Consider the following 10,288-nt stretch of genomic DNA (forward strand, 5'->3'; position numbering starts at 1 on the left):
AAAAAAATAAAAAAAAAAAAAAAAAAAAAAAAAAAGCTTGACTAGGAATCAGGGTTTTTGTGATCGGACTTTTTTTTTTTTTTAATTGGAAGACAGAAGCCTAAATGCTCACTTTTTTGGGGGGGGTCTCGAACATCAATATTATACTCATTCCTCCCCCTCCCCCATTAAGAGGCTCCTACATCTTTTAAATGTTAATGCAATCCGAATCGGTGCACAGCGTTTAAATGCTGACCTTTCTGAGGCTGCTTTATAAAGATTGTGAAGAAATGTGTAGGTTGTCAATGTACTTAGTGCTGACTTTGGATAGATAAAGGAAAAAAAAAACTTTCATGTAGAAATTATTCAGGCAAGTGTGTGGAAATGTTAGTTCTGATATCTGAAAACGCCACGTTTTAAGTTGTTTTGAGATTGTATCTAATGTACTTATGGTTATGCTAGGGTAGTAAGAATAATCATTAAAGTTCTGTACATGTAGCCTGCATTAGAACTGCAATATATTTTAATGGTCATCATAAAAGTGCAGTATATGATATGCTTCCATCTCTTCTCTCCTCATCAGTACGTAGAACATTTTGCAGGAATGTCTTTTCATTCTAATTTATTGTAAAGTCACAAACGTATTTGAAGTCTGTTGCTCCTAGCTTTTAAAAAATAAATCAATAAAACATTCTTAAAGGAGAAAATGTCTTGAGAAAAAGCACAGATGAAAAATGATAACCTATGTTAATTTGTAAATAAAGTAGCCTGCTGTTTTGTTTTTATTTTTTTTTATCTAAGATCATTGTTGTTTTGAGTTCATGATATGAATTAATTGTAAGTGGTAGGTGCAAAACTCAAAAGAAAGGATTTAATGTCTTGATATATTGTGACGAGCGCTGCATGTAGTTTTCACGTTTAAATGTATTGCCTTGAATAGGGGAGAGTGAACATTTCTGGCTGGTGAAATGGTACTTTTTGAGTGCTTGCAAAATTTGGTGTGCCAAGTATTGATCAAAATAGTACCATGATGCACTCTTTTAGTACCAAATTAATTAATCCATACCATTGTTATTCTATAACTTGGTCCAGATGCAGAAGGCAGCTAGTTAATAATTAAATCCTTTTTTTTTTCTTTATTGTACATTGTCTCTTCCATGGTGTTGTAAATACATATAAACTGAATGGACATCCTTAGGGAATCACACTGCTTTGTTTATAGTTATGTTTTGTGATCCTGATAATGGTATCCTTTCACTAACCTTGTGTTTTTAACATGCATTTAGTGTCCTAGATAATGATTAAAATAATATCTTGTGATTTACATTTCTGACTGAAGCTATTAAACTGGGCAAAGTGCCTACTCTCTCCCATACCACAAAGTTTCCCTTGGTTGAAATATCTTAGCAAATGCTCAGCAAAGTACTGCAATGACTGAGCTGTGGAAAAAATCAATTTTATAATGATTATTCCCCCTGGCTTAGTATATTGTGCTCTTAATAGGACCTGGTAACCAATTATACTCTTGTTTATAGGAATTCAAGTTAATAAATTACAACCTTTCTGGCAATCAAGTATGGGGATTGGCTGCATTAGTGTGCAACACATAGCACGTTTCTAACTTAATTGTGATATAATTAAATTGTGGTTGCTTTTTTGTATGTGCTTTAAAAAAAAAAAAATTAAAAGGCTGTATGCAAGTATACATTTCCGAAGAGCCCTTTTTGTAATTAGCTTGATGAGATGCGTGACTGGAAAGCAGGTGTCGATAATAGTGCTTATAGGAAGAAAAATGTTTTGTTCAGCGGTTGATCTTTCACAGAGTGCTTGCAGGAACAGAACAGACTACTTCAACTCAATTTTAGCATGTGCCTGATTGCTGGCGCCTGATCATATGTGTGACACAATTTTGATAAGGAAGTACATGGGAGCAAAACCTAGTCAGTTCTCGATTTAACATGAGGGTTGACTACATGTGCTAAACAACTCATACTCCACAGTGATTCTCACTTCATTGTCATGATACATTTCTTACATTTGTACAGAAAACCCGTCCTCGTGAATCATCTTTTGACGTTAATTACTTGGATAGAACCAGGGTTACGGTTTCATATTCCCTTTTGTTCACGGCACAGGTGGATTATGCATTTCTGTAAGTGTACAGTAAAAGAAGTTAACTGTACTTTAAACATTTATAAAGAATTTTGAGTAAACTATATTCAAGTAATTACAGCTAAGCTAAAAAATTAATTTAGTAAACTTGAACACATACACTTGCTGTAGACGAAAGGAAAATTAACCACAGAATATGATGCACCTTGTTGTAATTCAACCTCTGCATTCCCATTATAACTTGTTGCCAGCAGGTTTTTAAGGACAGGTTTAATGCATGTGACAAAATTGGTTGTCCAGTATCCAAGGTACATAGTTTGGCTTTAAAACCTGGAGGCTCTTGGTTACAATGACCTGGGAAACTAATCAGAAACTTAGAAGAATGAAGTTTCATTGATTAACTTGACATGTTATCGAAAAAGCTTAATTGCTTCAGTTAACACTGCATAATGCACATTGTCAGATCTTTCATAACAGCTAGTTAGACTACTTGACCTTTTATAATACACATTGTAGACTGCTAAGTGTGCTTATTTAGAGTAATTACCATACTATACTTGCCCTTTTCACAGTAAATGTATAATGCGTCATGCATTGAGTGTGGTGTGAACCAGGTGTACAGCCATACACCACTTTCAGTGCTCAGATGATGTACCTGTTCCCCTGTGATTCCATATAGCCAGCTTCTTAATACAGAGCTTGTTAGTTCAGGTCTTCTAGAATCTACTGTAATGTGTAGCCCATAAAACCGCAATTGGATCCCCAGCTGTGCCTGAATATCATTGCATGGTTTGAATTTATTATTAAAATGTTACATCGTGTGCCAAGGATAAAGAGCCTGTCTGTACCTCTTGAAATGTAACTAATGTAAAAGGAAAAAAGTACATTAAAATAAGGAGAAAACAAATCTTGTCTGCAGTGTATAGTTCTTGAATTACTGTGAAATTATGCTTTATTTTCCAGTCAACTGTGCCAAGTCAAACTAAATTTAAACTAGTTCTCTTTAGAATACTGTTCTTGGTTTTTGTCAGACTGAAATCACATGCAGTTCCAAAACAAATTACAGTAATAGAATATAAATGAATTTGCTGTTAATTAGGTGCAGCTACTAGGTAAAATGCATTCACATGCAGAGAGGTGCTAGGTGAAGACATCAAAGGATGTGCAACGAAAGTCTACAACTACCACCAGAGGGCACTATTAAAATCATGCATAATAAACACACCTGATATACTTTTTTGGAACAGTGCATCTATTAGTGTTTCTAAACCCTGTAATGCCCATTTCTGGATCACAGCCTCACCAGCCAGAATTTTTCCTCTGCAGGTTATAATTATGTTTTAGTTTTACAATCCCATTTTATTAAAACACCTGCTTTTGTATTCATTTTAAATTCTGCTTTTGTTTTCACATACGGATTTGTACACTGTTCACCTGTTGAAACTTGTAGGGGAAAAAAAAAAAAAAACACAGCACAGGCATTTGCTGTTCTAGATTGGCACATACATAAAACATCCAAAAAAACACACTACAATATTTATTTAAAGTTTAATTTAATACAAAGATGTTTTGCAGCTCACAGCATTTTACACACATGCAATGTTGCAGAAAAAGTCACCAGGAAACACCTGCTCACCCCCACATCTCCATCAGAGACGTTCCATACAAAGGCTCAGCTAACGCCTACTCTCTAAAACAGTTGTGCCACATAGCTTTAATCTTACACAGCTTAGAGCAAGCTAATTTTATTTGTTTTTTGTTTTTTTTTATTATTATTTTGTACCGTTAACAAGCATTTTCATGTATAGTTTTATTACAAGCAGCCACCTTTACCGTTACCATGTTATATTTGGCACATAGATTAACCACATTAGCTGCAGAATCTTTTATGTTGGGAGCAATGCAGTGAAGCACAGAATCAATATCATTTAATAAGTCTCAATAGCAAACAATACTCGGGAAGCAGAATACAAAAGCTGTAATCAAATTATGGAATGGTGTGCTGTACTATACTAAGTGCTTTAGTATTCTTGGCACAAGAAAATCTAAACCGCTAAAGCGCTTGGAAGAGGATTCAATTGTATTCAGCCTTGTTCACATACACATGCCACTGCATTTTATTTTCTCCAGCTGCACCACTGCGAAAAAATCAGAAACAACCTTTTTCTGCAGGAGCTAGAATTAAAAACTTGTTTCTCACACAATTCCAGTCAAACTGGTATTGAAGCCTTGAAATAATAGGTTTGCATTCAACTGCTGTAGTTCTATCACATTATACAATATCACGACAGCATAAGAAGACCACAGCAAACACACACACATTATAAAAAATAAAAGTATGCAACCTAAAAGTAATTCAGAATAAAGCAATCCATACCGAAAATGTGCTGTTGGTTTAGTTTATGCCGATATGAAATTGAGCTGTGATTTGTACAGAACAAATGGTATTTGAACAGAGGGAACTAAATGATTTATGGCATACAGTATATAATGCCCTACCCCCAAACTGCATGTAAAAGATAAACAGTATATTAAGTCCCTCTGGGTGGCTTAACTGTGGATCGAGGGGAAAAAAAAACAAAAACAAAAAACTTACAAACCCCCAAGGCAGAAGGGTTTCATATAATGGTACATTTTCCCTTTTTTTTCCCTTCAGTTGGTTTCACCTCCTGCTGGTTCTCTTTTGAATCCTTTTTCTCTTCTCCCTCCTTGTTCTCCTCCACTGCTTTCTCTTCTCCCTCCTTCCCCTTCTTTTCCTTCGGGTAAAACCCACCGAATATGGTTTTCACCGTCACCTTTTCGGACAATTCCAGCATCCACATGCCTTTGCCAAAGTAGCGCAGCTTCCCCTGGTCGGTGTCCTTCACGACCAGGCCCTGATCGCCTTCCTTTTCCAGCTTGACGAACTCCAGCAGGTCTAAGCCAGTCTGCAAGGGCTCCACGTCCTTGGCACAGCCCATGGTGATGTGCGCACGGCTGCCACGGGGTAGATCTTCCGAGGGCATAGCCTCCTTCTCCGAGTCGGCTGGCCACAACTCCAGCTGCTTGTTGGTCAGTTGGATGCGGGCACCAGTGGTTCTGGGCGTGACAAAAAAGCCTGTTATGTGCAGACCAAAGGCCGAGCAGTAGAATTCCTTCACAGCCTGTATCAAAGAGCATGGAGGAACAACAAATTAGGAATCATACTTGTTCTAACCTAGATATCAGGGGTATTTTCCCAGATCCACTCATTTGCCCCAGTCATGGACTAGCACAGGAAATCCTAGTGCTAGTTAGGGTTTGTGACACCTCAGGAAAACATCCCACAGACTCCAGTAAGAAAATGATACTTCTAAAAAGAGCAAGTCTTAATTTTCTGCACACATCCCTCTGCTCTTGCAGCGACAGCGGTTGACACTTACTGACCTCTAGTTCCGCGTACTGTTGTGTTCCCGTCACTTTCCCGTAGTCAGAGAATTTGGTAGTGCAGTGCAAGATCCCCTTTCTTTTAAAATACTCCTCCAAGTTTATTCCAGTCTCAGAAACGGTCTCACCAACTACAACCAACAACCAAACAGACAGACCAGTTAAGACAATGTGCAAGGCAAAACAAATTTCACACAGTACACCAGTACGCTCATCTACTGACAATCCAGTTTTGTTTCAACCATGATCTCCATTTTTTAATTTTTTAATTTTATTTTTTATTCAGGGGTTTATCATAGTGGGGGTTGGGGGAATACAAGAAATGAATCCGGCATTTCTAGAAATTACTTAAACCTTGTCGATGTCACCCAATATCCGTCAGAAGGAAAGTCATTAGTAAAATATAACACAGCTACTTACAATCACCCCAATGCTCCTTAAATTCATCAAGCTCTTCTAGCGTTTTCAGGAACTTCTTGTTTTTCTCCTCGGTGTAAATCTGACTCTTGTGAGACAAGAACCAGCCATAGTAGAGAGGGTAGACCGCCTCCTCCAAGCTTCCCTTCAAGTTCTTCAGCTCCGACTGGGGCAGCTTCCACTGGTTCTTCTTCTCCAGCACGTCCAAGTCGTTCTTCCACGGAGTCTTGGGCTCAACAAGGTGGGCCAAGTACTGGTATTCGCTGGCGAGTTCGAAGAGCTTCTCCAGCCGCTCCTGTTGGTGGTTGGTGTCGTCAATCACGACCATGGCAATGCCCTCCTCGCAGCAACGCGCCACCTCCTCGTCCAGCGCTTTGTATTCCTCCGGGAGGGTGGCGCTCACCTCAGGCCGGATCTTCTGATCGGCCGAGATCACTCTGCAGACGTCTTCGTACTTCCCCGCGATGGTGCTGGCCAGGGTGCTCTTTCCACTGCCTGGCAGCCCCCTCATTATGAAGAGGGTTCGGGACTCCCTGTACACCTCAATGCTCGCCTCATCATCCAGAAAGGAGAAGGCCAGTGAGCCTTCAGCTCTCTCCAGTGCCTGTTCCTGCATTTTGCTGCTGAAAAACTGTCTGTGATTGAAAGGGCGGCGGATCTTCTGGACAAATCTGCTTACCTAAATAATCAAATAAAGACATGCATTAAAAAGGAAGTGGTAAGAGCCAGCAGAACTTCTTCTGGGCAGCAGTGTTTGAGGGTTCCTATTACCAGTACAAATTCTACTGCCAGCAAGAAGCCCCCAATTCTACAGTTTGCATGCCACTAGTGTTAAATCTTTTAATTTTGCGAATTGTATTTCACCCCCTTGTGTCTGCACCAGCTCCATTAAGGGGTTGGGGTAAATCCATGCACAGGCCTTGGGACGGGGCAATTCTTCAATGGCTTCAAATGAAAGCAGTTGATCAATTGTTGTGTCTTATCAATTCCAATTCCTTCAAAAGGTTGGTTTTAAAAGTAATTGAACAGGTATGTAACCTCCACCACACTCTCTGGGCACCGATTCCCATCTCCCTTCCAAAAACAAAACAAAAACAAACCCGACAGAAATCTGCTGATCGAGTTATATTTGCAGAAAATATTCGACAACACAGAAGTGCACATCTGCTTGCATGCGCCTGATTTGGCTCTTGGCCGGGGTGAACATAAAAATGCCTAAACGAGTTAACAGGAAAGTGAAACTTCCGACGTTGCTTTATATAGGGTCCAAACCCCCCACGGTTTTAAAATTAAAAAACTCGACCAAATAGCTACTGTAGGAAATGTAAGCGCATGACTGGGGTTTCCTGGCGCAGACGAAAAGACGGGCGTATTTGTATTGAGTTGCACACTCGACCAAGCAATTATCAAAAAAGCAGGGTTTGCTATTTTAAAAAATGAAACTCCAAGATTAACGTGCATTTTGACAAAAGTAGGCGCGGCTGTCGAAAAAAAGAATCACTTCAAAAAATAATAATAATACTACAAATATCTCACACTGTTTAAACAGCTGCTGTAGACTAATATATAGATATAGATATAGACAGTATTAAAAAAAAAAAAGTCAAATCTGTTTATGGTTCCCACTGAGTATAAAGTAAAAAAAAAACGTTTCTGCAGAAACAAAACGTATCTCAATCCTAAAAGCAGACGCTTGGTTGCGTTATCTGCCATTACCATACATGAAGTATAAAAACAACATGTTAAACTCACCAGTTTAGTACCAGATATTAGCATGTGCGTGTGTCTTCTGCACTGTTTACTAGCCCGTCTTTGCCCCCTGCCTTTATAACGACACGTTTTGCAAAAACAAAACCCAACAACGTCACGCAGCAAATGAAACCTACCAGCGCCACAATGTTCGCGTGGACGAGCGCCTTAGTAGGGGCGTGGAACTGTTAAGCGCGCTCCCGCGTCACAGCGGCTATTGAATAGCGCGTTAGGAAATGTTTTGTTTTCCCATTCTGAGTAAAACTTGGCATATTCAGGATATGACAGTATTCACAGAACATGGCTGTTTCCATTATTTACATGCAACTTCGATAACAGAATCAATCACACGGAGAGAAGAAAAATTGGACAATGAAAATTCCGTTTATTCCAAAATCAGCCGCGACATCATATCACCTCGCACCCAGGACTCCAGCTCTACCGCTTCTTCCTTCCTTGCCTTTCTTACCATGCAGGAGGCATTTGTAAACAAGCACGCTGCAGCTGACATACAGAAAACTCTTTACAATATGAATGCTGTATAACATCTTTAGAATGCGTGATGTTACCTCTTCCTTTTAATGAAAGAACGATAGGTCTCCTTTATTATCCAGCTTCACGGAGGCTGGGCGTGGGAAAAACAAAACAAAACAACAACAAAAAAAAAAAAAAAAACATTAAATTGCGAAATGAAATAGTTTAATACAACACGGAATATAATTGATGTCACAAAATGTCACGTATCATTAATCAGTCAAGGATCAAAATTCAGATGTGCACCAGTGGCAGGGCAAAAGCCCTACATGTAAATGGTGTATGCATGTGTGTTGAGGATATAGGGTCCTCCCTCCTATAATACATGTGCGAATGTGGCTCCAGCCACATGGTATTTAAGGAGAAGAAATCGTTTGTTTGGGGGCTGGTGTGTAGGTGAGTTTAGAACTGTGTGGAAACTATGTTTGGAAGGCTGGTTGTATTGCTGAAACCGTTTATTTGTTCCCGTTTTTATCTATTAAAAGTGCGAAACAGCGCTAAATCTGCAGCTTTTCTTGTCTCTGAGTCTCATTCCTGATGCTATCCTGGTAAAACAGTTGCATTTTTACACTTTTTGGGGACATTTGAATGAATTGTTTTGCGCACATGCTACAACAAAAGAATGATTTGTAGTCCGAAACGTCCTGGTGTCATGTATTTTTTTAATCAGTAATTCACATTTTTGTGTACCTACATTATCTTTTTATTTTTATGTGCGTGTTTAAAATGTGATTTGAAGTGTACATTGTACGTAAAATATAGTATTGAAAAGTCATCAAAAGTAACAATTGTATAGCGTTAAATGTTTAGTTTTAAGGGTTACTGTTAACTCATCCATTTTTGGTACTGTACATAAAAATCGTAGCTGTGCAGTACACCGCTTCCCCGCTAGATGCCACTATTTTGTAATAGTTTGTTTTTCAGTGTGGCACTATTGCTAAATAAAACAACCTATGAAAACACTTGGTTTTAATGATGCTTATACTGTACAACATATATCTAATCAAAATCGCAGTGAATTTTAATTCGTTGGTATCATTTGCTTTTAAAGCTTTTTATAGTTAAGGCAGTACACATTTCTTTCCGCTACAGTAATGACGTACCTTTTATAGCTAGACACTGTCTCCAGAAAACAGAGGGTGTTGTAAATCAGGAAAATAAAACGGGAGGTATCTTATCTGGAGCAGAAAGGAGACAAAATAACTACAGCCCAACCCTACAAAGTCTATTGATCTGGCAGTTCCTGGTACAGTAATTGCTGCAAATCACATATTTCATGGAGTGTTCTGTCATTCTAAGTAGGAGTTGCACGATAAATAAATGAAGCCATAATGTGCAATGAATAATGTCCATTCATGACTCGCATACAAGGTCCTCGTTTGATCAACTGCCTTTTGTCCAAAACCTAGTGGAACGCCAGGCTACAGCATTGCTTGCTTTACCATTAAACCAGCATTCACGTATATGCATTAATAATAATAATAATAATAATAATAATAATAATAATAATAATAATAATAATAATAATAATAATAATATAGACTAAAACTAATCAGTAAGTAGATGTTTGAATAAAAAAGCTTTTGCATTAATATGCATGACATGTTTTGTGGTTTACCGGTACTGTAACAAGGTAAAACTTCTGACAGCTGTTAAAAAAAAAAAAAAAAAAAACATGAACAATCAGGGGTATGATATATATATATGTGTGTGTGTGTGTGTGTGTGTGTGTGTGTGTGTGTGTGTGTGTGTGTGTGTGTGTGTGTGCGCGCGCGCTAGGTTACAATGCATGCCGGGAATTGTAGTCTAATTAAACTTATTTTTCCATATAAGAAATACATTCGTGAACAATCAGTATTGAAAATACGATGGTGTGTAACTGACGCCATTTTGGATCCTACCTAGAGAGCTGCGCTTTCTGCTGTGTAGTGATAATTGAGCCGTCATGGCGAGGATAGGGAAGCAGTTTCACAACCCGCTGTGTTCCCTCAATCACGTCATGCGGGGGCAGGGGCAGGCGTGGCCAGCCCGAAACCGACCATCACGTGGAATTGGCTGAGCCAATTAGAGCCGGGGGAGGTCATGTAACCAC

At 38.8% G+C, this 10,288-nt stretch overlaps 1 protein-coding gene across 1 annotated transcript; it reads right to left on the reverse strand.

Moving 5' to 3' along the window:
* Positions 1-17: 17 nt before the first annotated feature.
* Positions 18-7,830, reverse strand: LOC121301796 (2',3'-cyclic-nucleotide 3'-phosphodiesterase-like). Its single transcript, XM_041231406.1, has 4 exons — positions 7,666-7,830; positions 5,917-6,592; positions 5,497-5,627; positions 18-5,234 (listed from the first exon to the last, which is right to left on the reverse strand). The coding sequence occupies exons 1-4, from the start codon at positions 7,687-7,689 to the stop codon at positions 4,710-4,712; spliced, it is 1,356 nt and encodes a 451-aa protein (XP_041087340.1). The 5' UTR covers positions 7,690-7,830; the 3' UTR covers positions 18-4,709.
* Between the last annotated feature and the right edge of the window lie 2,458 nt (positions 7,831-10,288).

The sequence above is a fragment of the Polyodon spathula genome, chromosome 28, assembly GCF_017654505.1.
Source record: "Polyodon spathula isolate WHYD16114869_AA chromosome 28, ASM1765450v1, whole genome shotgun sequence".
NCBI classification, from domain to species: domain Eukaryota; kingdom Metazoa; phylum Chordata; class Actinopteri; order Acipenseriformes; family Polyodontidae; genus Polyodon; species Polyodon spathula.